The sequence below is a fragment of the Peromyscus leucopus genome, chromosome 4 (assembly GCF_004664715.2).
Source record: "Peromyscus leucopus breed LL Stock chromosome 4, UCI_PerLeu_2.1, whole genome shotgun sequence".
Lineage (NCBI taxonomy): Eukaryota > Metazoa > Chordata > Mammalia > Rodentia > Cricetidae > Peromyscus > Peromyscus leucopus.
The window spans coordinates 79,428,775-79,455,188 of NC_051066.1; the positions used below are offsets into that span (position 1 = coordinate 79,428,775).

Here is a 26,414-nt window from a genome sequence, read left to right on the forward strand (position 1 = left end):
GCGGATAGACATCATCAAACTATCAAAATACATGGTGCGGCCAGGCATGGTGGCACATACTTTACTACCATGGGGCAAGAGGCGGGGCGGGGCCGTGGCAGGAAGCCAAAGTTTTAAGCCAGTCCGATCCAAACAGTTCAGTTCCTCCAGGTCAGCCAGGATCAAATAGTAAGACATTGTCTCAAAAAAAGAGTATGAAATTCTCAAAGAATTAATGAAAATATATTTTTAAAAGGATGTAACAAAGTTGGGCACAGTAAAACATGCCTTTAACCCCAGCACTCTGAAGGCAGAGACAGGTGGATCTCTGTAAGCTGGAGACGAGCCTGTCTACATGATGAGTTCCAGGACAGCCTGTCTCAAAAACACCAAAGGGAAAAAATTTTTTTAAATGAAGCCAAGCATAGGGGCACACACCTTTAATTCCAGCACTCAGGAGGCAGAGGCAAGTGGATCTTTGTGAGTTCTAGGCCAGCCTGATCTGCATAGAGAGTTCCAGAATATTCAGGACTATAAAGAGAGATATTATCTCAAAAAAAGAAAGAAAGAAGGAAAGCAAGCAAACCAAGTTCAAGCAGCCCCAATCTAAGAGAGCAGTGATGAGGACAGCATCATGGCTTCAGGCTTCACAGCGGCGTAACCTGTCATTTTCTGTGCAGTTCTGTCATTACACCCTATTTAATCTCAATCAATTATACATTTAAAGCCTGCAGAATTATTTTAAATTATACTTTGGAAGTAATGTCTCTTGAAAGCAATACCCAGCTTCCAATGTTATCACTCTAACTTATTAACTATTTAAACTGTAGCATTATGTATCTAAAGCCATACAGGTTACCAAACTTACAAGACTCTGTTGTCTTATTAACAGCACATAATAGCTGGACGGTGGTGGAGCACGCTTTTAATCCCAGCACACGGGCCGCAGAAATAAATAAACCTCTGAGTTTGAGACCAGCCTAGTCTACAAGAGTTTGAGGACAGCCAGGGCTACACAGAGAAACCCTGTTTTGGAAACAAACCAAACAAACAGCACATAACAGGCTGGAGAGATGGGCTTAGTGGTTAAGAGCACTGATTGCTCTTCCAGAGGTCTTGAGTTCAATTCCCAGCAACCACATGATGGCTCATAACTATCTATAATGGAATCAGATTCCTTATTCTGGTATATATATAAAATGCATGAATAAATAAATCTTTTAAAAAAATAACCAAAAAAAAAGAAGAAGCATAAAAAATGCTATTTTCAGGCCTTCATGTAGTTGCTTTCTAAACTGGAAAACCTTTTGCAAACAAATGATTACCTGAAAATGTTTCAAAGTTTACTATTTTGTTCATAAAAACTCTAAAATATTTTGTAAAGGGGGGGAGATGGTGAGGAAGAAAGAAGAGAGAACGAAAAATTGTAAGCATTTTTATATTTTCTATCAAACCTTCAGATAATTGTCTTGGTAATCTATATGTAATCAAATACCATTTATAATAAACTCCATAAAAGAAAACCAGAAGTTGAATGGCACATATTCTACAGATGTCATGTTTTCATACATACATAGCCCAGGCTGGCTTTGAACTCACCATGTACCTGAGGACAAGATGGAAGTTCTGATCCTCTGGCCCTCCTGAGTGCTGCTGGAATTTCAAGCATGGATCTTTATGTTCTGGGCTGATGTACTACTGGGGATCACACCAGGGCCTCAAGGATGCTAGGCAGGATTTTACCAACTGTGATACATCCCCAGCCCTAATCTGATTAACATAATGCTCATCATATGTAAACCAATTTTTCAACCTAGAAAATGTTCTCCAGCATAAAGTTATTGGGAGGAGGGAGACTACATGTGACTGACCTTAGCAATCCTTTACATTCATTGTAACCAAGAAGTACACTAAAGAATCAGTCTTTGGGGCTAGAGAGATGGCTCATCGAGAGAGTACTTGCCATTCTCGCAGAAGACCTACGTGGTTATCAGCACCCACGTGGCAACTCACAAACTTTAACTCCAGTTCAGGGGGAACCAATATCCTCTTCTGGACTCTCCAGACACAAGGCACACACTTGGGGCACTTACATACATGAATGCAGGCAAAAGATTTATATACATAAAATAAAATGTTTTTGACACAGGGTCTCACTGTGTAGTTTTGTAGTTTTGGCTGTCCTGGAACTCACTATGTAGATCAGGTTGGCCTCGAACTAAATCTTTTTATTATTAAAAAAAAAAAAAAATCATCAGGTGATGGTGTTGCACACTTTTAATCCTGGCATTCAGGAAACAGAGGCAGGCAGATCTCTTTGAGTTTGAGGACAGCCTGGTCTACAGAGTGAGTTCCAGGACAGGCTCCAAAGCTACACAAAGAAACCCTGTCTCCAAAACAAAAACAAACAAACAAACAAAAAAAATCAGTCTTCGACAACTTAAATCATTGCCCAAACAAAAAAGTTACAGCTAAATGAGTAATGTACTTCCTTTTACTATTCTTCCCTATGCTAAATCTTTTTTTTTTTTTAAGCATAACCCTTTGGGTTTTGCTTATTAAAGAGTGGGAGAAGGGAGGAACATGAAGACCTGAGCTTGACTATAGGCTCTTGTAGGTGAAAGAGTACAAACTCTTAAAAGTTATCCACTGAACACCATACATGTGCTATGGCAAACACATGCCCATACATGTAGGCATATACAAACACACACACACACACACACACACACACACACACACACACACACTCAATTTTTTAAAGGATAAAAGCAAAGAAAATGTAAAGTAAAAAATGAATCTGGAAATCTAGCCATTAAAAAAAAGGGGGGAGATGCTGAGTCCAGTGGAGGCAGAGGCAGGTGGATCTCTTTGAGTCTGAGTCTAGCCTGGTCAACTTAGTGAGCTCCAGGACAGCCAGTGCTACAAAGTGAAACCCTGTCCCAAAAAAAGAGGGAGAAAGAAATGGTTCAGCTGGGCATAGTTCTGAGGTGGAAATAGAAAGAGTAGAGGTTTGAGGTCAGCCTGAACTACAGAAGTCTGTCTCAGACCTGAGAGCTAGGTGGGAGGGGAAGAGATTGACTGGACTGACTCTGAAAAGGGGTCAAGTGTGAAAGAGGTCAAGTATGCTAGCACTGGTAATCCCTAGCACTGGTAATCCTGGCACTGGGAGACAGAAACAGGGGGATTAGAGAGTTCAAGGCCCGCCTGAGCTATAAACAGTAAGACCCTGTTAAATAGAAAAATAGGAGGTAGGCTGGAGAGTGGCTAAAGCAGTGGATGCTCTTCCAGGGGACTCAGGGTTAGCAACGATATGGTGGCTCACAACCACCCATAACTCCAGTTCCAGAGGATTCCAGACCCTATCCTGGCCTCTATAAGCACCAGGCACACAAGTGGTGAGCAGATACATATGTGACAAAACACCCATACACACAAAACAATACAATTTAAATAAATAAAAACAAAAGAGATGATTAAGCTACGGTATAACTCAGTTAGAGAGAACATGCTGAATGTGAGATCTTGGGCTCACTCCCAGGACGGACAGATATAAATATATTATGCATGTCTGTCTGACTTAGGAAGTGGATTGTGTGACAGGTATCAGAAGCCTGGGTTTTAATTCAGTTTGAAAACACAAGGTTTACAGAGTTTGATATGTACCTTGACTTTACTTTTTAAGAATCTTTTAAAAGAAAATATAAATCCTATAAGTCAAACTCTAATTTACTACCAATATTAAACTCCATGCTTTTTGCCCTTCTGATTTCAGAGAAGCCTATAATGTGAGACTTTTTAAAGGGCTTAAACACCTGTAATCCCAGAAGTAATGAACTTTTTTGTGCTGCTTTGTGTTTGTAGTGTTTTGTTTTTAAATCAACCAGACCTGGTGGTATTACTTGGGCAGTAGAAGATCAGGAGTTCACTGCCAGCCTGAGCTACATAAGACCCTAGTTCAAAACACAAAACGAAGATAAAGTAAATCTAAGACAAAGTAACCCTAGCAGTATCGTTATGGACATTATCAGCATGTGGCTGGTTCTTTTCCCTTCCACATGAGCAGCTCCCAGGTCTCCAGCACTCACCCTGGTGTCTTGCATAGAGACAACTATGTGGCCTTTGTTTGGTGACATCAAGTATCAACTGAGAGGGCCCCTGGTCTCCTAAGAAATTCAACACCTACTCTGACACATGCTTACATACAATGTATAACATACACCTCCTTACTGTGCCTAGTCTACCTGGTCTCACAGAATGACTAAGATCCAGAGGAACACCACAACAGAGCTGTCTACAAGCAATCTGCTGCTGCTTTTCCCCAAACCACTCTTAATTAAACCAAGCCAACCAAAAAACATTAACTGTTCCTTAAGTTGACCACACAGTATTCTGTTAAAAATTTAATAAATAAGCCAATGGTGGCACATGCCTTTAATCCCAGCACTCAGGAAGCACAGGCAGGTGTTATCTCTGAGTTCGAGGCCAGCCTGGTCTACAGAGGGAGTTCCAGGACAGCCAGGGCTACACAGAGAAAGACTGTCTGAAAAAACCAAATAAATAACCTACCCTGGTTCAAAACTTCTGCTCCAAATACATATTCTTCTTAAAGTTATAAACTTTTAAAGATACTAGGGAAGATTATTACTTTTAAACAGATGAATCTAAAACCAGTAAGGACATTTAGTATAATTCCTTTAATCTTATGTCTCTCCTGACAAAAGTTTGCTGAGAAAGTTCCCTTTTCCCACAGAGAGAACTAATACTACATCCTAGTTAAAGTGGAGGAGGGCCAGTACTTTTAAACAAACACCAATAAGATTCCTCCTTTTAACAAAGCTCTTGTAGTCCCTCTTCAGAAGTAGCTTCCAACTAAAACATGCAAGACTAAGCCTGAACTCTGGACATTAAGAAATCGGGACAGCTGCAACCCACAAATTTTACAACAGGAATGTTTACTTTGGCAGCAACAATGTAAGCATATCAAATTAGCCTGTGTGTTCTAATAACTACAAGGCACAACAATTTTCGGAAGGCCATTTTTTTAAAACAGAGAGTTTCCAAGTTCTTGGAACATCCTTAAAGCATTGTCGTGACATCTTTTCACATCCAAGCTCAGGTGAAGCTGCAATGGAAACAATGTTTCTATGCCTCTGAATCAACCATTAGGACAATTCTCATCTGCCTTATCATAATGAATGAACTGCTACAATGAGAACTATTAGGACGCTAACTCCTCCACCTCAAAGAAACAAAGTTAACTTCAGAAGTTAATGGAGTAAGTCATTGCAACATAGACGCAATTATTCCATTTAAATGGATGTGCATGAATTACATTTTATTAACAATTCCACATTGTGAGGTTGACATTTTCTCCTTCCTCTTTTCCTTATGCCTTCAGTATTCATGCAGCAAATATTTAAAGACAGAAATTCAATCAGGAAGGTCGTTTGACAGCTACTGCTTTTTGAAGTTGAGGAAAGCAAGCCTTAGGCACTGGCATTAAACAAACATCTATGTGTCAAGTGCTATTCTCGCTCAGCATCCAACCTCTGTAATTTGCAACCCTACTTTATGGTATCCTATGACAGATCATCCAAAAAATTAACAGAGTATAATCTTCAGCTTCTTCTCAAGCACATTTACAAGAATTATCTCATAGAAACCATCTACTTTGATGAGACTCTAAAAATCCCATGCCCAGAAGCCAATGGCTGGTTTATAAACAAGATAATGACTAGTTCAGTGGAAAAGGCATTACAACAAAATGCTAAGACTGTCTCACCATGTTATGATCTGCTTGCCTAATGTGTATGTTTAGCTACTGCAGTCAGCAATGTCCAAATATAAATTTAAAACCTTTAATGGCCAGTTCTGTTCTAGACTTCAAGCTCATCTTACCTGTTTAAAACATTGGTGCTTCTTCCTCCCCTCCCCCAATCTATCCTCCAAAGTACTTTTTCTCTTATTAAATGTATTCCCTATGGTAGAAAAGGAGGACCTAGAAATAAAATCTCCCCAATATACAATGAAATATCCAACACTGAAAAATCAGACATTCCTGTATATCTCTACTATAAATTAAAAATAATCAAAATAATTCAAGAAAAATAAACTGACACAAGTTAAGCACTAAATTTCACAAATGAGAGCTTCCTATACTTTATGAATGCAACCATAAATGTACCAAGAAATACCTTGTTGATTTAAAAATAAAAATAAAGAAATTGGGTTGTTTGGTTAAATTTCAGTTACTGGTAAGTGGCATGAAGAGAGAAGAATCAATACAAAAAATGTTAAAGGTCAGTCATATTTTGTTTACTTAAAATACTAAAGCTTAATCATGACCTGTCTAAACCTTATCGTTGCTCATTGTGTAAAATTAGCACTGCGCTTGCAAACCTAAGCAGAATCTAGACTTATCAAACACACGGGGAGACTTGCCCAATTTCTGGAATAGTAAATGTGGGTGAAGCATTAAAATAGTTGTCTTGGTAAACAATAGCAAAAACAAAACAACAACAAAAGAGAGAGCTAGAAATGCTTTTATAATCTGGTCAGAAAAAAAAAAAATCTTTAAAATTTTTCAAGCACCCAGCAATTAAAATCTTGAAATTAAGTGAAATTGTTTGAAGTACCTACACTTCAGAGGCTGTAGTTTACAGCAGAAACCTAAAACAGAAAACAGAAAAATAAAAATCAGCAGATCTCTAAACAACTCAGAGGTACATAGAAACGAAGACTGGTTCTCCAGCTAACTTTTCCAGCCCTGTACCGGAGAGACACCAGAACAAAGTTGAAGGTAAAACCGTGAGTTTTCCCTGTAAACTGGGCCATAATCTGAAACCCGAAAGAAAGGGGAAAAAAAAAAAAAAAACCCGCCGCCGCCGCCGCTGCTGCTGCTAATAGAAGCTCCTTATAAGCAGCGAACTGACAGGTGGAAAAATAAATTCCCCGGCAGGCCAGCCAGAGGTTGTGAAAACACGGTTCAAGGACCGAACATGTTGTGACTACTCTGTAACAGGTCCAAGGTAATTTACGCACACACCCTTCAGCGCAATCCCTCCAGCACAGATAAGAATGGGAAACAACAGGCTGCCCGCGCCCCACCACCACCATCCCTCCCCGAGATCCACATACCATTTTACAACAGCCGTCTCCCCCTAGACAGGAAAACAGACATTCTGGTCCCGAGTCCTTGCCGCTGAGTTCTCCCCCAGCGCGAAGGGAAGAGGGCCGCCGCCGCCGCCGCCGTAACGAGAGAAGCCGGCAACAGCCCCGCCGCGCGGCCGCCACGCCTTCCTCCCGCCGCCGCTGGGGACGCGGAGCCGCGGATCACATTTCTCCTCCCCAACAATCACACGCACGCACGTCCCCAGAGTTGACACCCTCCAAACCCGCCGCCCCGCCGCGACGCCGGTGACAGGGCCCCCCAAGCCTCCGGGGGCGCAGCCACGGGGCTGGGCGCTCCGGCAGCGTGCGTGCACGTCGGTGTTCGCTCCCATCAATGAAAGGAACGAGGTCTCCGTAGTGACGGCCTAAAGCCGCCGGCCCGAAACAGGGGGCCCCCGTGGGACCAAACAAAACTTCGGTTGCTGGGAAGAGCCGTTGCGCAACCTTGGCTTGGGGGAAGGCCCGGACCGCCCGGCACGGCCAGGGCGGCTTCCCGGAGGCTGCGCCAAGCGCGCGCCAAAAGCACGCGCGGTCTCCGCGTCCGGCCGCCTCGGGCCTGGCGTGGCGCCGGCCTTCGGGAACCGCCCGGGCACGGCAGTCCGCAACCGGGCGGAAACGGAGCGGCGTCGCTCCGAGGGTTCCCCCGGCCCCGAGGCCCGCGTCGCCGCCGAGCTCTCCCCACCCTTGCCCGGCTCCCTTACCTTCCTAGAGGCCCGCGCTCTCCCCGCTTCGGGCGGCCGCAGCCCTGAGCATGTCCGGGATGGGTCGCGGGGGCCGTGCGGGGACCCGGAGCCAAGCGCTTCAGCAGGCGGCGCCACCCAGCCGGGGCTCAGCCCCTCTCGGCGGCCGCTGCCATCTTGTCCTGGCGGCTGAGAGGAAACGGCGAAACACCCTCCCCCGACCGCTGCTGCTGCTCTGGCTGCCGATCGCCGGGCCCGTTTCCCTCATCTTCCTTCCCGGGGACCTGGGGTGGGGACGGCTCGACTGGGGAGAGGGGCGGTGACTGGCCGGCGGGCCGCCGGGGCCTACGGGCGGCGCGGGATGCAGGGCCCGCGGCCGTGAGGGCCCATCTTCCCCGGCCCCCGAGGTGGAGACAAGGACGAGGAGGGCCGCTTGCGAGGCCGCGACGCCGGGGGCCTGCGGCTCGGACTCCTCAGGGCGCCGCGCTGCCGCCAGTCGTCACCCCGGCAGCTGCCGCGGGCCGCCCCGATCTCGGGCCCCTCCTCCACGCCCGCCGGCCTCGGCCGCCGCCGCCGCCGCCTCCGCAGCGCCACCGCCCGCTCGGCCGCGCTGCGCGCCCAGCCCGGGCGGCCCCGCTCGGCTAGGGCCCCGGCGCCTCCGCGAAGCCCCTCCCCGGGGTCCGCCCGCAACCGCGCCCTTGACGCTCGCAGCCCGCCAGGCGGCCCGCGCGGGTCCAACCCTGAGCTCTCACGCCATCCCTCCAGCAGCAGGAATAGCTTCCGTCAGCCCTCCTCTGCAGTTCTGAGCCCGACGCCCGGCCCACTCGGCCAAAAATACACATTTCGGGGACGATCCTAATACCCCCAAGAAGGGGTTCGGATGCGGAAGCGGGGTCTTACAGGCCTTTCCAGGTCGCCCCATCCCAATGTCCCGTCCCACCCCTTTAGAATCTGTTTCTTGGCATCTTAGGAGTTTAAAAAACAAAGAAAGTGAAAATGTTGAACCAAATGAACAGCCTCAGTCTAAAATGGGCCCTTCCCGCCCTCCCATTCCAAACCAGCAGGAGACTGGTCACGCCATATCAAAGAATGAAGGAAGAAGGACTGTTGGGAGTTCTCCAAGCGCACCACCACAGGCATTGGGAAGCTGCCCACCTCGAAGGTGATAATTCTCCATCGAGTTAGTTCCACACCCAAGCTAGTTTCTTCGCTCCTGGAAACTAGGAAATCGACAGAATGGTCCATTTCCACCCACGTAACCATAGAACCATGGAATTTGAGATGAAAGAATCTTACTGATGTGTAGTCCAAACTCTTATGCTAAGACAAGGGTTTAGACAAGTTTCGATGACGTGAGCAAGGTTACAGAGCAAAGCCTTAGTCTCCACCCCCCTCTCTCCGCCATCTATCTCCCCAGGAAGCAACTCAACTAACATTCGAAGCAACCCATCATTCAGTAAACCTATTTTTTACAACCCGTTTCGCTTGATTCCTTTTGTTCTGAACAAATGTTTAACATTACAGCAACCCTTATCTCTCTGATGAAAGTGTCCTTTGCTTTCTTCACTGGGAAGGTTGAGTTTACTGCTGATGTATTTCCCCACACACGTTTTCTATTGCAGCATCTGAGACGGGTAAGGGAGCGTCAACTTGCTGTGTACATATTACTCCTTTATAGCCTACTGCCTTTCAAACTAGGAGAAGAGGACTGTGTAGAATGTCTTCAAAGGTCAAAGGGGTTAGCATGCTCAAGGCCACTGGTAATACTTTTTCAAGTGATGGGTGTTTTCTTCAAGACAGGAGATACTCAGTGAAAAGTCAAAGTAGAAAAAACAATGTATGATTTTTAGAAAAGACATGTGCATGAAATGGCCATGGCGATGCAAGCCTAGAACACCAGCTTTGGGGAGATGGAGGCCAGAGAATCAGGAGTTCAAGGTTGTCTACAGACAAAAAAAAAAAGGACAGCGTCAGAGCCATTCATTCTTTTTTTTTTTTCTTAGCATTTACTTCGGATTTTTTAAGGCAATATTAAAAAAAAAAAAAAAAAAGAAACCTATAAAAATCAATACTAAAAAAAAGTGACCATAATAGAGAAATCCCTCAAGGAAAATATTCCATTAGAACTAAATTTTCAGATTTTTGCAAGTATATCTCTAGCATCCTAATGGAAGACTTCCACCGTTTTCATGGGTTGTTACATTTATGAAGAGGCTGGAGGTAAGAACTTTTCCCCTTTCTGCTGGGTGGTTTGCCCCGCCCTCTTTCCTGTGAATTCCAGAGAAGATTCTTATCACCTTTCTTTTAACCATTGCCTTGCCAGTGACTAAATGCGGTATCTAATTTTTAAGCTTCCTAATAAAGCTTGCTAAATAAATAAGCATTAATGCAAGCCCTCCTCCTCAGTAAACTTATTTTTTTTTAAGATTTATTTATTATGTATACAGAAGAGGGCACCAGATCTCATTACAGATGGTTGTGAGCCACCATGTGGTTGCTGGGAATTGAACTCAGGACCTCTGGAAGAGAAGTCAGTGCTCTTAACCTCTGAGCCATCTCTCTAGCCCCTCAGTAAACTTATTGTCTCCTAACCTAATGTCCTTAATCTCTTCCCCTCAGATCCATTCTGAACTGGAATATATGAGTAATCTTCCAAAACCCTGAAGTAGCAATTTTTTGTTAGGTTCATTTAAAAATAAAAATGATGGTTCTAAACGTGATGTGGTGTAATGCTAGTACTCTGGAGCCTGAGGCAGGAGATGATCTTCCAGAGTCCAAGACCAACTTGGGCTATATGATGACTTCCAAGCCATCTTTGACCTGATGACTTCCAAGCTACTTCTGACCTGGTGGCACAGGCCTGTGGTCTCAACTCAGAAGGTCACGCCAGCCTGGGCTACAGAGCGAGTTCAAAGCCAACCTGAGCTATTTTGTGTGACCTGGTTTCAGAAAAGTTTTTAAAGGGTCTAGGGAGTCCTAAAATTAAGAGCTTAAATTCAATCCACAGGAGTCACATAAAACGCCAGCTTCAGTAAGCCCGGTGACGGTGATGTGAAGAAAAGGGGATCCCTGGGGCCTTTGTCTAGCCTGTCTAGTCATCAGTGAGCTCCAGGCTCAGTGAGAGACTCTGTGAATGGACAAAGTGAAAAATGATTGAAGGAAACGCCTGACTTCAACCTGGGGCCTCCATGTACATACAAATCTACAGAGAGAGAAAGGCAGACAGACAGACAGACAGATAGAGTCAGAGACAGAGAAAGGCTGGGGATATAGCTCCGTTGGCAGAGCGGTGCTGGCCCAGCATGCCCAAAGCACTGGAGTCCATCTCAGCTCTCCAGGACAGAATGACCCCCACCTAGAGTCCCAGAACTGGGGAGGTTTGGGGTTTGTTTTTGTTTTTTTATTTTCCTGGTTTTTTCAAGACAGGGTTTCTCTGTGTGGCCCTAACTGTCCTGGCACTCACTCTATAGACCAAGCTAGCCCTCTGCCTCCCCAGTGCTGGGATTAAGTCACAACAGCCCCATTTACAGGAGACCTTGTTTCAAAAGATAAAAGGAGAGAGGAAGAAAAAAGAAAGGAAGGAAGGAAGGAGAAAAATGGGAGAGAGAGGAAGGAGAGGGGAGGGGGAGAGGGAACACAGGAAGGAAGGAAAGGAAAACAACCTGAGTCAAAAGAAAAGATAGCAAGAGGCATACAGGAGGAAGCAGTGGAGAGTGGGACGCTGGGGACCTGGGAGCCTGGAACGGAAGAAGGGAAGCGAAGGCACAGAGAGGAGGGGGAGGGGGAGGGGGCCAGGCTGGGCTCAGGACTTTATCCCAGGGCGAAGGCGGCTAGTGAGGGGTGTAAGGAGGGGGAGTCATCAAAGCAGCTGCTACAGTCTTTGGGTGAAAGGATCCTCAGCGGAATCCGTTTGTTTTCTACTTACTCAAATTTTCCTTCCAGTAACTGTCAGTCCCTCTCATAGGAAAAGCCAAAAGCCACATTGACCCAAACCAGTGCCTTAAAGCCTCCCTAGATGGGAGCACCCGGAACCTCATCTACTTTCTGCCTCCTGACTCCGGTCCTTCCAGTCATTTCTTCCTGGGAGGGGGGGCCCTCCAAGTACCCCCTCGCTCTCTCAATCCACAGGCTAGATTCTACAAAGCACTACCATGAGCAACACCCCAGTCCCTTCCCTTGTGTTTTGTGTTGTGACAGGGTCTGGACAAGTTGCCCATGCTGACCTTGAACTTGTGAGCCTCCTTTGTCAGCAGCCCGAGTAGCTGCCACCCCAGGGGCACCAGGCCCAGCAGACCTCACTCTTTCTCTGCCTCTGCCTCTGCCCAGCCATCTTAGCTACGTTCATGTGCATTTTCTGTCTTCCTCCACAAGGATTTTTCTTTTTTGTCACTTGTTAGTTGTTTGATCCCCCACAGTCTAGAATAGGAACTCAATAAATATTTATAAAATGAAAGAATAGATTCTCTCTGTAAGCAGAAAGAAGCTAGCTGTCCACAAACTCCGCCTGCAAGCAGTCACCGTCCTTGGACATCACCCACACTGTACAAGGTCTGAAACGTTCTTTCTCATCGGTCTCCCCCCACCTCCGGGGGGCCTGTCCAGCTGAGGCCGGTCTTCCTTGTCTGTGTCTCTGTTGAACTGCACACAGGTGTCAGGTAGAGACACAGCCTTGCACGGCCTTAGCACACCATGCTAATGCTTCTATTCAAAGCAGTGCAGTTTCCAGAAAAACCTTGGAACTCTGTCAGAGCCTGAGTCACCAACCCACCCACAGCCATCTTCCTCAAGGAAGTTGGGCTTTGAGTTTTGTGGCAGTTGTTTCCTCCACCCCAGACCCTAGGTGTTCCTTTTCCCCAGAGGGGTGGAGGGGGCAGGGTGGGCCAAGTTAGCCAATGAGCTCCCTAACTACAGAGCAAGGAGGAAAACTTTACTGGGAGCTTATTTCTCCTCCTCGCAGGAGGTCCTGGCTTCCTGAGGCAAATAATCTGCCTTCTTCCTGGAGACAAGCTTTGTATATCTGGGCCTCAGGGAAGGGCAGCTGGGATGGAAAAACCATTCAAAGCTGGCTCCTCCTGCCCATATTTGAATAACTGAAAAGCTCACCAAATAACTAACTCTTTGCAGCCCAAAGTTCTGCATCTCTTAAAAAAAAGAAAAAGAAAGAAAATGAAAAAAGAAAAAAAGCAGGGCAGGCAAGAGGGCTCAATGGTAAAGGAGCTTGCTGCCAAGCCTGACGATCTGAGTTCTATACCAGGATCCACATGGTGGGAGAAGAGAACCTCCACTGTGTACCTTGGCAATGTACCCCAAAAAACATATACAAAAATGTGTTTGGTTTTATGTATATGGAACAGGCATATAATCCCAGGCACTCTGAGCAGGAAGCAGGACGGTTGCAAGTTCAAAACAAAGACAGAAAAACAAGCAGCCAGGTGGAATGGCACACACATGCCTTTAATCTCAGCACTTGAGAGACAAAGGCTGGTGGGTCTCTGTGAGTTCCGGGTCAACCAGGGTGATGTAGTGAGTGAGACCCTGTCTCAAAACAAACAAATAAAACCTACTTTCACTAATTAACAAAGGTGAAAGTAGTGTGGTGTTAGGAAGCTAGGAAGATGGCTGGCTCATCAGGTCAGGTGGTTGCCCAAGAGAGGCCCAGAGTTGGGGCCTGATCACCCATGCAAATGCTGGGTAGGCCAGGAAGCCCGATGAACCCCAACAGGAAAAGAGGAAGACAGCAGCCTTCATGGCAGGAGGCTAGCTAGATGATAAGTGGAGAGCACTGAGTTCAGGTAAGAAAGAGGCCCTGCCTCCACATCAAAGAGGAAGAGCAATTGAGGAAGACACCCAATTCCAACTTCTCCACCCTCATTCTGGTGAACTCACGCACATACATACAGTATACACATTTGTTCCCATTCCTACACCACATACGGAGATACATGTGACAAATTAATGCCACATTAATATGGACAGTCATAATCTCATTTTAATGATTTATTTATTTATATTTTATGTGCATTGGTGTTTTGCCTCCGTGTATGTCTGTTTGAAGGTGTTAGATCCCCTGGAGCTAGAATTATAGACAGTGGTGAGATGCTATGTGGATGTTGGAATTGAACTTGGGTCCTGTCCTCTAGAAGAACAGCCAGTGTTCTTAACTCCTGAGCCAGCACTCCAGCCCCATAATCTCATTTTAATATAGAGGTTAGGTACTACAGTCAACGGAAAGAAAAATCCTATAGAATGAAACTCGTTCTTGAAAAGTCCTAAAATTACCCATAAAGTACAGCATTTATTATTATGGATATACAACCTGGTATAACAATGTGTTCCATAGCTAGAAATGGGCTAAAGTTTTCACATTTCACCTCTGGGAATTTAGAATTCTTATGATGATTATAACTCTTTCACTTAACTCTTTCACTTTAAAAATGTTTTATTAACTTTTTAGTGTACCTGTGTGTGTGTGTGTGTGTGTGTGTGTATGTGTGTGTGTGTATGTGTGTGTCTATGTGTGTCAGTCAGAGGACAACTTATGGGAATCTGTTCTCTACTTCTACACATGGGTTCAAGGGATTGAGATCAGGTCTCAGGCTTGCCAGTAAGCACATTCACCAGATAAACCATCTTGCTGGCCCCTTCATCATTTTTTTTTTAAAGATGTAATCTAATAATCACTCTTAGCCAAAGGTTTCCTAAAACCCTAATTACCCCCACCCCCATTTCCTCCTCTAAAATGAAAACACTAGCATGGCTCCCTATGTGATAAAGACGTCTCCCTGGGTAATGGATCCTTAGGATCCTCAGAACATTCATTGTTCACACCAGGTTTTGCTCCAATGTGCCTTTCCTTTGGACTGAATCCGTTGCCCACCGCATCAGCTCGGCTAGATGACAGGTCTGCCAGCACCCACACCTTCTACATTATTCTCTGTCCAGACATCCTGTGGTATTTCTTGTCTTTTCTTTCTTTGTTTTGTTTTTGAGGCAAGACTCTCTGTGTTGTCCAAGCTGCCCTAGAGCTCTCTAGGTAGGCCAGGATGGCCTTGAACAGAGATCTTCCTGCCTCTGCCTCATCCTGGCTTTTCTTTGGTTCCCATGTTTATTTGTTTGCTTGTTTTTGTGGTGCTGGGCATGGAGGATAGGGCTCCAGCTGATTGCCTGGAGCCTGCTGGGCAAGAGCTCTACCACTGACTTACACCCCAGCTTCATCCATGAACTCTCAGAAGTCAAATGAATTTGAGAAGCAAAACACAGATCTCACTTCAAAAGGTGTTGGGGGTTGGTTGGTTGTTTGATTGGTTGGTTGATTGATTGATTGATTGATTGTGTCTGAGCTAAGAGTGACCAGGATCCAGGAAGATAGATTCAGGTTGTCCAGAAGTTGACATGTTCCACCTTGGAACTTGGGTGGTCACAGAAAAAAAAAGACAGTCATAGATCAATTCATTAACAAATATATTATGGGGACAGGAGGTGAGTGGGGTCACAGCAAAGCAGAAACTCTGCTCCATAGATTCGTGTTTCTATAGATTCTTCTCTATTTTTGAGACAGGGTCTCCCAATGTAGCCCTGGCTGGCCTAGTCCTTATACATGGACCAGACTGGCCTTGAACTTGCAGTGATTCTCTTGCCTTTTCCTCTGAGTGTTGGGATTACAGATGTGGTGTGTATGCCATCTCTGCTAGAGGTATCAGATGGTTTCATGACATCCTTAACTTTTGTGATGGTAGAAGCTAGTAGTCTGCTAAAAATCTGTTCAAATGAATTCAGTTCAGTGAGAGACCTTGCTTCAAAAAAGTGATATGGGGCCTGTAAGATGGCTTAGTGAGCAAAGGTGCTTGCTGCCAAGCCTGATGGACCTGAGTGTGATCCCTGGGTCTCACATGGTGGAAGGAGAAAACCTACTTGTCCTCTGACTCCGCAGGAATGCTGTGGTATGTGCACACTGCATAATAGATAAATAGATGAATAAATGAAGTTTTTAAAGTAATGATATAGAGAGCAATTGAGGAAGATATCCCTGATATTGATATTAACTTTGAGCCTCCAGGAGCACCCACACAGGTGAATGCACCTACACACGTGTGCACACATGTATACACCACACACACAAATACATGTATATTCATAAAGAACATTATAATCCCCCTTTGGAGGGGCTAATGTGGACAGGGCTATGCTCCAAAGAAACCTTAGTGTAAAGTCATAAGGAAAACATACTAGAGAAGGACAGCAGAACTTATAATCCTCTCAAACAGTAGGAGAAAGCTCCGACGACGACGATGACACATCTGTAATCTTCAGTACTGGGCAGCAGTCCTCTGACTTCTACATGTGATCAGTAGCACCAGTGTACACACACACACACACACACACACACACACACACACACACACACACACACACACAAATATGTTTTTAGAAACACTTCTAAAACAAACAACAAGAATGATCCACATTTGTGGTTTAGGCCTGGGAAGAAGGCTTAGTGAGTGAATTCTTGCCTCATAAGCATGAGGACCTGAGTTCAGATCCCCAGAAACTATGAGTTCATGGCCAGCCTGGACCACATAAGACTGTATCTCAGATAGATAGACAAATTGACAGAGAGATAGATGGAAAGATGGGTTGTAATGGCACAGGCCTGTAATTCTAGTACTTGGGAAGCTGACATAAAAGGATCAAGTCTTGGGCTAGCCTGCACTACACAGCAAGGACCTGTCACAACAAATCAAAAGCTATGAAATAATGCATGGTGAAGAGTTGCCCACTCTCCTGCTAGCCTGTCTTTGTTTATGGAAGAGAGAACAGAGATTCCATTGAGTGAGAGAAGAAGCTCATACCAGGTTCATCACTGACCCAAGACCACACGGGTCCAACCCTCTTACCTCAGACATCCCACTGATACATCATGATACCTTTCTGTATTCCCAGAGTAGGAAGTCTTTGTCCCCAAATTTCTTCTCGGCTCTCTCTTTACATCTAGACGAGGGAAGTAGCCTGTTGCTCTGTATTCAACACCGAGTGCCCATCTCCAGGTAAACTCCATTCTTTCCTTTGGAGTTCAGGTGCCATAGGGTAACATATGAGGAAGCACACTGGCCCCATCCAAGACGAGCTGCGCTCCCCAACAGAAATGGCAAGTTCAGTCATGCATACCCTTGTAACAATGACAACAAGCCACAACGACAACAAAACCCTGCCTGCTAACACGGATTCTTCTGGGATGGCAAAAGGCCAGTCACTTAAGAAAGAGTCCTTGGGTTCAAATCTATCCTTGTATTTCATGGCCTACCCTTCACATGTCAAGGCAGCTCTTCCAGGGGATAGGAGACAAAGAGCTGGTCTCACAACTTTGGGGCAGCTGAAGTTGTAGGAGATGAACTGTAAGAAGAGCGATGCCCTTAAGGCATCTGGGACAGGGCCTGTGACCTGACTTAGTGGGTAAAGGTGCTTTCTGCAAATCTGACATCCTCGATGCCCGGGACTCCGGTGATGGAAGGGAAGGACCAAAAACAAGCCGCCCTCTGACTTCCACATGTGTGCCATGGCACTTGTGTATGCACAAACACACACACACACACACACACACACACACACACACACATTAAAATAAATATTTTTTTAAAAAGACTTCTAGAATACAAATCAGGAAGAGTCCAGGTAAAGTTGTGACATTTGGTACTAGGAAGAGGACTTAGTGTATAAAGTATTTGCCTCATAACCTTGAGGGCCTGAGTTCAGATCCCCAGCACCCACACAAAAGCCAGGGGCAGCACATCTGGAATGGCAGCTCTGAAATGATGGAGTCAGGCAAGATCCTGGGATTCACAGGCCAGTCTGCTGGAACACTGAGCCCAAGTTCAGTGACAAAATAAAGTGACGGGCAATAGAGGAGGACACAAGGTGTCAACCTGTGCTTCCTTCCCCCTCACACACACACACACACACACACACACACACACACACACACACACAAGTTTTGTGAGATTTGAATTGGTGCTTTCTTCTTCCTTCCTCCCTCCATCCATCCATCCGTCCATCCGTCCATCTGTCCACCCCCACCTCCTTCCTTTCTTTCTATTTTTAGACAGGGTCTCACTATGTAGTCCTACCTGGTCTGGAACTCCCTATATAGACCAGGCTGACCTCAAACTCACAGCGATCCACTTGCCTCTGCTAGGACTAAGGGTGTGCAGCACCATCCCCAGCCTCTGCTTTTACTTGTCACAACCCATATATTTACATTCTTTTCTTTCTTTCTTTTTTTTTTTTTTTTTGGTTTTTCGAGACAGGGTTTCTCTGTGTAGCTTTTGCCTTTCCTGGAACTCACTTGGTAGCCCAGGCTGGCCTCGAACTCACAGAGATCTGCCTGCCTCTGCCTCCCAAGTGCTGGGATTAAAGGCGTGCACCACCACCGCCCGGCTCTATTTACATTCTTTACATATCTCATCTTATCCATACTTTGGTTGAAGTCATCTTCTCAAATTACTTCACATTCTGCTCTAAACACCGAAAATGTCCCTGGAACATTCCTATTTACACCGGGCTACAGAGATCTTTAGCAGAGAAATTTGATCTTTGGTCAAAATACTCATTTAGCCTTAGAAAAAATATACTATCTGCTTATTTAGGGGCAGAGTCTCATGTAGCCCAGGCTTGCCTTGCCCTCACTATGTAGCTGAGAATGTCTTTGAACTCCTGATCCTCTGGCCTCTACAAGACATTCACCACCATGCCTGGCATAGAAAGTGTGCTATTTAAAACCTTTTCTGTTTTGTTTTGTGTTTTAAAATAGCCAGAGTAACCAATAGCCTAAACAAAGCCTTCAACTGAGTAAGAGAGACACTTTCCAAAAGACGTTGCTCTCCTTCCATCTGTCAAAAAAGTGTCCTAATACACAGTTTGTTAACACCTTTTTCTACCATCTGTCAAAAAATGCCATAATTAACATACAAATCTATGCGTCTGCATGAATTGTCCCTGCCCCTATGCGGCAGCTGTGCTGAAACAGACTTCCTTTCTTATCCCTGATCCTCCCAAGAAATGGAGAAAAAAACAGCAGAACCCATCAAGAGAGTCCTCCCCTGCCTCTAGGTCTTGGGACACATTGCAGAGCCTCCAAAGCAAGATTCCACTTTCTAAAAATTGTTCTTATTAGCATATATTAGTTATACACAATAATGGGTTTCAGTGTGGCATTTTAATACATGTATATGATGCATTTCAATCATGACCTCCCATTACTCTTTCTTACCCCCTCCCACACATCCTCTACTTCTTGCCAACTGGTCCTGCTTCTACTTCAATGGGTTTTTCATTTTTGCTGGCATGAGGAACTCAGTGACTTTCATTAGAGTTGCTTATAGGAGGGTAAATATGGAGTGATGTAAAGGAACCTTGGATCTTACCTGTGACTGCATCACTGAAAGAAAAAGTGCCTTCAGGGAGCCGTGGGTCTCCTGAGTGCCTCCTACTACTTGATTTTTCTTTTTTTCTTTTTTTGTTGTTTTTGAGATAGAGTCTATGTAACCCAGGCTGGCCTCCTACTTGGTATCTAGCAGGTGATGACCTTGAACTTCTGATCCTCCTGTTTCCACCTCCCCCGGTACTGGAATTACAGGAACTGCCACCACACCTCATTTTTTTGTTTGTTTATTTTTCTGTTCTGTTTTGGTTGGTTGGTTGGTTGGTTGGTGTTTTGCTCGTTTGTTTGGTTGTTTGTTGTTGTTGTTTTGGTTTTTCGAGACAGGGTTTCTCTGTGTATCCCTGGCTGTCCTAGATCTCACTCTGTAGACTAGACTGGCCTCAAACTCAAAGCTTGCCTCTGCTTCCTGAGTGCTGGGCCTAAAGGCATGCAATACCACCCCTGGCCACTTCCTAATTTTTCTTTGTTGCTGGGCCTCCTGCGTGCCAAGCTGGCGCACTACTGCTGAGCTACATCTGCCCATTTCCTTTCGCCTTTGGATTTGACATAATAACCACTTCCCCACAATGGGGTTGAGAATTTGCAAATCTGATCTAAGATAGAAGCAAGGTAGAACTTCACTCAGTCTAAATGTTTTAAAGAATGTGTTATGGAATAATCTTTTTATACACTGTGAATATTTAATCCTAAGCTATTGGCTGAGTTTTCATAATTAGTAAGTAGTTTTCATGTGGTTATTTGGGAGCTGGCAGGCAGGACAGAAAAGGCCGCCTACAAGAGTGTGTCCCTTCAAGATGACTGAGGCCTACTCAGTGGTTAAGAGCACCAGCTGCAGCCAGGTAGTGGTGGCACATGCCTTTAATCCCAGCACTCGGGAGGCAGAGCCAGGCAGATCTCTGTGAGTTTGAGGCCAGCCTGGGGTACAGAGTGAGTTCCAGGAAAGGCGCAAAGCTACACAGAGAAACCCTGTCTCGAAAAAAACAAAAAAAAAAAAAAAAAAAAAAAAAGAAAGAAAGAAAGAAAAAAAAAAAGAAAGCACCAGCTGTTCTTCCAGAGGACCCAGGTTTGATTCCCAGCACTCACATGGTTGATCACAACTGTCTGTAACTCCAGTTCCTTGGAATTCAACTGACTCCCTCTTCTGGCCTCTGGACACATATATACACATAAAATAAATGCATATTTTAAAAAGATAACTGAAGAAGATAATCTGTCCAGGTTCCTAGTAGAGAATCTGTGTCCTGGTTGAGACCGGCTCCAGAAGTGGGGGAAGAAAGGGAAAGATCTGAGATACAGGAAGAAAGGTTCACCTTTCTGTGACGTTCTCCACCACGCGCCCTTCTCCTCCTTCCTCCCTCCCATCTCTTTTTGAAACAGCATGGCTCTCCAGTCCTGTAGCTCAGCTGACCTGGACCTCACTATGTGGTCCAGCATGGCTTTGAACCTCCCCCAACCCTTCTGCTTCACAAGTGCTCGAATTACAGGCATAAACCACCAGCCACACTGGGCTCCTCTTCTCTTCCCCAGAAAGGAAGAATTAGTCATTCATAAGTGTAGTCCCAGCTTCTGGCACTTACTGTATTCAAGTTTGGAACAGGACTGTAGTTTTTCTTTGAAAGGGCCATTTTTTTTTTTTTTTTTTTTTTTTTTTTTGAGACGAGAATTACCATGCCATAAATACAAAATCCCAAAGTCTGCCCTGGGGTTTTGCCTCAACCAGAAAATTTAGAGTCCTAACTGTCTGGTTCTTCTGAATTCATAATCAAATACAATACAAAAATGTCCCCAGACCAGGTCCAGGTCTTGCCTACCCCAGTGATCCACATGTACCTGGTTTGCTTCCTGTAAATGTAAGTATAGTCATTCACGTCAAATGCTTACTACCTGTCAGTTTCAATTATATGTAGCACTATGGTTATTGGTATTAATAATGGGTTGGGGCTTTTTGTTTTGCTTTTTGCTGGAGACCCAATGCAGGGCCTCACAAGAGCTAAGCAAGGCTCTGCTATGAGTCACACTCCCGTCCCTGTGTTTGTCAGAGTCAGGGTCTGATGTAGCCCAAGCTGGAACTCACTAATTACCAAGGATGACTTTGAACTTCTCACCTCCTGCCCCAACCTCTTTAGGCAGTGGAGGGGAATCAAACCCCAGACTTCCTGAGTGCTGGAGAAGCATTCTATCAATTGAGCTACATGCTCAGTCCTCGCTGTTTGTTTCCTGAGCTATTGAATGCTGTTCCACATACTCAGTCTTCATGGTGTGCTTGTTTTACATGGCACAGACACCCGCTGAGCAGAGGGAATATTAATTAATCCTAAAGTTGCTATTGGGATTAATGCAGCAATACTTTTTCTTTCCTAATAGGAAAAGTATATATTTGCAAATATTAAAAAAAAAAAAAAAAAAAAAAAAAGGAAGGATCCCAGTACTCAGGAAGCAGAGGCAGGTGGATCTCTGAGTTTGAGGCCAGCCTGGTCTACAGAGAGAATTTCAGGACAGCTTGAACTACACTATACTGAGAAACCCTGTCTCGAAAAACAAAACAAAACAAAAAAATGAAAAGTCCATAAGATTGTGGGAGAAGCAACCAAACACAAGATTTGTTTGAGCATTCTTCTCCTACTTGGTCTGTTCTCAGATAAAGGAATTTCATTCAGAAGAGGACCACAACAAGTTCATCTTCTTATAAATTCAATGTCCTACTTGTTATTGCTAGGATGAAACACCATGACCAAAAGGAAGTTTGGATGGAAAGGGATTACTTGGCTTACACTTCCATATCACTGTTCATCACTGAAGGAAATCAGGACAGGAACTCAAACAGGACAGGAGCCTGGAGGCAGGAGCTGATAAAGAGGCCATAGAGGGGTGCTGCTTAGGATTGCTCAGGCAGCTTTCATTTTTTTTTATCATTTTGTTTTGTTTTGTTGTGGTTTGGTTTGGTTGTTATTTGTTTGTTTCTCGAGATAAAGTTTCTCTGTACGACCTTGGCTGTCCTGGAACTTGCTCTGTAGACCAAGCAGGTCTCCAACTCACAGAGCTCCACCTGCCTTGCCTTCAGAGTGCTGGGATTAAAGGCATGTGCCACCATGGCCTAACAGCCCCAGGAACATTTAAAATAAAATATAAAGACCCCATACTCCATCTTCATTGTAATACTATACTTTTATTATCAAAAACTAAGAAAAAAGAGGTAGATTAATACAATACTGGAAGCAACTTAAAACTTGCGTGGCTTTCTTTGGGCCACCAACCAGCTCCCAAATCATGACACGGAGACTTATTATTAGTTATGGATGCTTGGCCTTATCTTATGCTTGACCCACTACCTCTTATAACTTAATTTAACCTGTTTCTCTTCATCTACATTTTGCCTCAGGGCTTTTTACCTTTCTTTCATTCTGTGTGTCCTACTCTGTGTCTGGCTCTCTGGTGGCTGCCTGGTGGCTGCCTGGCCCCAAGCATCTCCTTCTCTTTCTCGCTCATTCTCTCCTCCCCGTTCACTCCTCTGGAGCCTAGATTCCTCCTACCACTTATTCTCTCTGCCCGCCAGCCCTGCCTATCCCTCTGCTGTCTAGCTATTGGCCATTCAGTTTTTTATTAGACCAATCAGGTGCCTTAGGCAGGCAAAGCAACACATCTTTACATTTTAGACAAATACAGCATAAACAAATGTAACACATCTTTGCCTAATTAAAGTAATATTCCACAACACCTACAGCATATATTTACAAGTCTATTGTCTCTTATATCTAAGATATTTTCCTCAGCCAATCAAGTTTTGTTTTTGTTTGGGGGGGGATGGTGTGCATCTGTGCACATGTGTGTGCAGGTGTGCTTACCCATGCATGTGCATGTACAGGACAGAGGTAGACATTGAGTGTCATCCTCAATTGCTCCCTGCTTTATATATACTTTTTAAATACTTCATTTAATTGTTTGTGCGTGTGCATGCACACATGTGAGTACTGTGCCTGCAGAGGCTAGTGGCAACAGATCCTTTAGAGTGGAGTTACAGGACATTTGTGAGCTACCTGATGTGAGTTCTGGGAACTGAACTTGTGTCCTCTGCAAGAACAGTAAGACTCTGGACCTGCCTGTCTCTGCCCACCCTAGCCTTTTGGATTAAGGAGCGGCTAGCTTTTACATGGGTGCTTAGTATGGTGGTTCGGAAGAAAATGGCCCCCAAAGGGAGTGGCACTATTGGGAGGTGTGGCTTTGTTGGAATAGGTGTGGCCTTGTTGAAGGAAGTGTGTCACTGTGGGGGCAGTTGAGGTCTCTTTGCCTCAAGCTACACTCAGTGTCACAGTCCACTTCCTGTTGCCTGGTATCAAGATGTAGGGCTCTCAGCTACCTCTCCAGCACCATGTCTACCTGTACACTGCATGTTTCCCACCATGATGAGAATGCACTGAACCTCTAAAACGATAAGCTGCCACCTCAGTTGAATGTTTTCCGCTATGAGAGTTGCCATGGTCATGGTGTCTCTTCACAGTAGTAGAGACCCTGAGACCCTTAGGATCTGAAAGGGCTTTTGGAACCTTACACTCAGAGCTGGTGTCGACTGTAGCACCAGGATCCACTTCACTGCTATCGCCGCTGACTGTCTCAGCAGCTTAGTCCCCCTCTCTATAAGATGACACATACATACCCTACAAGGTTAGGCTAAGGATTGCCAGAGTTCATGGCTGTGGACGGGCTTGGCACACAAAGGAGTAAGGTTGCCCGTCATTATTGTCACCAGTCTTGTTACTACTGTTGCCCCCTCACTGCATCATTCACCACACGGAGGGATCGTATAAAGATTTAATCCACCTGGGCATAGTGATTCACACTTGTGATACCCGCATTTGGGAGGCTAAGCCAGGAGGACTTCCTGAAATTTAGGGCTACAGAGTGAGCCCCTATCTCAACAAACTAAAAAAACATATAACCTAACTCCATTTCTCAAATACCACTGATCATTTTATTTATTATTTTTTATAAAACATACTTACAAACTAAGCATGGTGTGGTGACATACACCTGCAGCCTGGTACTTGGGAAGTGGAGGCAGGAGGGTCAGGAGTTCAAGGCCAACCTCCGCTACTTAACAAATTCAGAGCCATCTTAAAAACAACACAGCTCTAGACCCAGAGTGTGGTGGTTTGAAAGAAAATGGCCCCCAAAGGGAGTGGCACTATTAGGAAATGTGGCCTTGTTGGAGCAAGTGTGTCACTGTGGGGGCAGACTTTGAGGTCTCATATATGCTCAAGCCACGCCCAGTGTGACAGACCACTTCCTGTTGCCTGAACAAGATGTAGAACTCTCCAGGACCATGTTTGCCTGCACACTGCCATGTCCCACCTCAATGATAATGGACCTAACCTCTGAACAGTAAGCCACCCAATTAAATGTTTTTCTTTATAAGAGTTGCTGTGATCATGGTGTCCTTCACAGCAGTAGAAACCCTAACTAAGACACAGAGGCAGGTGGATCTCTGTGAATTTGAGGCCAGCCTGGTCCACACAGAGAGATTCTATCTAAAACAAACAAACAAAACAGCCTATAAATTTAATACTCTTCCCTTCAAAGCTATCTGAGTTGGGCATCTCCAGCATCTTTTATTTATTTATTTATTTATTTATTTATTTATTTATTTATTTTGAGACAGGATCTTGCTATATTTATTTGCCCAGACTGGTTTCAGCTGCCTCAGCCTTTGAGTGCTGGAATCACAGGCTAATAAAAACCCAGAGTCAGATAATAGGGTGAAAGCTGAAAGATCAGAGAAGCAGAGTAGGAATCACTAGAAACTTCTAACCTCTGCAAAATCTCAGACTGAATGTAGGAGGAGAGCCTGTCTCCACCCACCTTCTATTCCGGTCTCTGCCTCCCTAGTGCTGGGATTAAAGGTGGGCACCACCACCAGGCTCTATTTCTCTTTTAGAATGGTTCAATCTTGTGTAGCTCAGGGTGACCTCGAACTTCTGATCTTCCTGCTTTCTCCTCCCAAGAGCTCCCATTAAAGGTGTGTGCCACCCCTGCCTGGCCTCTATGGTTAACTGGTGGCTAGCTCTGCCCTCTGTTCTCCAGGCAAGCTTTATTTGTCAGAACACAAACAAAATATCACACAACAATGTGTCACTCCAGTCTGGCTTGTGACTTTTGGTAAGTAAATGGAAGTGGGAAAGTGATCTGCAAATTGAGAAGGTAGGTTATAAAAATTCTTATGATGTCATAATAATATCTCTTGCTTCTTCCTCCACCATTATCTCCTTTCCAACTATTATATTGACAGCAGCCCTATGGAGAAACCCAGGCTTCTGGTCAATAGCTCTAGGAGAGTCTGAGAGATCCTACAGTCACTGTAAGCTAAGCCTTCAGATGAGCACGCTCTGATCAACACTGAGTGCAATCACTTTAAAAACTCGAGTCACGGGCTGGGGAGGTGGATCGCTGGATAAAGCACTTGCTGTGCAAGCATGAGTTCAAATCCCCAGCACCCATATAAACTCTGGGCAGGCCTGTCAGCTGCTAATAGCCCCAATACATAGAACTTAGATATAGGAGATAGCCAAATCGGTGACCTTGTTCGGTGAGAGACCCTGCCTCAGTAAATAAAGTGCAAAGCTACTAAGGAAGCTACCCAATATCAACTTCAGGCCTCATATGAACACACATACACCCACATGTGTGTGTGTGTATGTGTGTGTGTGTGTGTGTGTGTGTGTGTGTGTGTGTGTGTGTACATAACATACTCATCCACACACAGCAGAACTCTGAGTCACAATTATCCAGCTCAGCCTTCCAGAATTTCTGATCCATAAAAATAGTGAATTAGGAAATGCTTGCTCTTTTAATCCAGTAGGTTTAGAGGGTAATGTGTTCCATAGCAACAGATAAATGAACTCAATTCTTCATGTTCCCAGTGATGTATGAGCAGAGCAAACCCCATCTTGCCTTCACATGGTACTTAAATTCTAGTGGGGCTGGTATAGCATAAACAAGGAAAGAAATAAGCCAAGTAGCAGGCACTGCTCTAGGGAGTACACAGCCACAGTTAATATATCTGGAAACCTAGGAGAAACATGGCCATAATAATGGGAAGAGAAGAAGCATTTTAGGTAAGGCAGCACAAATTTTCTGTTTTTAGCTTGCATTTTTAA

The 26,414-nt window shown here is 44.9% G+C and overlaps 1 protein-coding gene across 11 annotated transcripts in view; it reads right to left on the reverse strand.

The window, feature by feature from the left end:
* Positions 1 to 9,126, reverse strand: part of Hipk3 (homeodomain interacting protein kinase 3) — a 73,717-nt gene extending 64,591 nt beyond the window's left edge. For 2 of the 11 annotated variants that reach the window (XM_037205063.1, XM_037205062.1), the window contains exon 1: positions 8,988 to 9,126. In XM_037205063.1, the coding sequence (XP_037060958.1) occupies positions 8,988 to 9,009 (22 nt within the window). In that variant the 5' untranslated portion in view covers positions 9,010 to 9,126. Of the gene's footprint in view, positions 1 to 6,617; positions 6,652 to 7,119; positions 7,703 to 7,853; positions 8,397 to 8,987 lie in introns of those variants that run through there. The other 9 variants (XM_028877901.2, XM_028877900.2, XM_028877896.2 and 6 more) reach the window with 8 other exon arrangements.
* Positions 9,127 to 26,414: the final 17,288 nt, after the last annotated feature.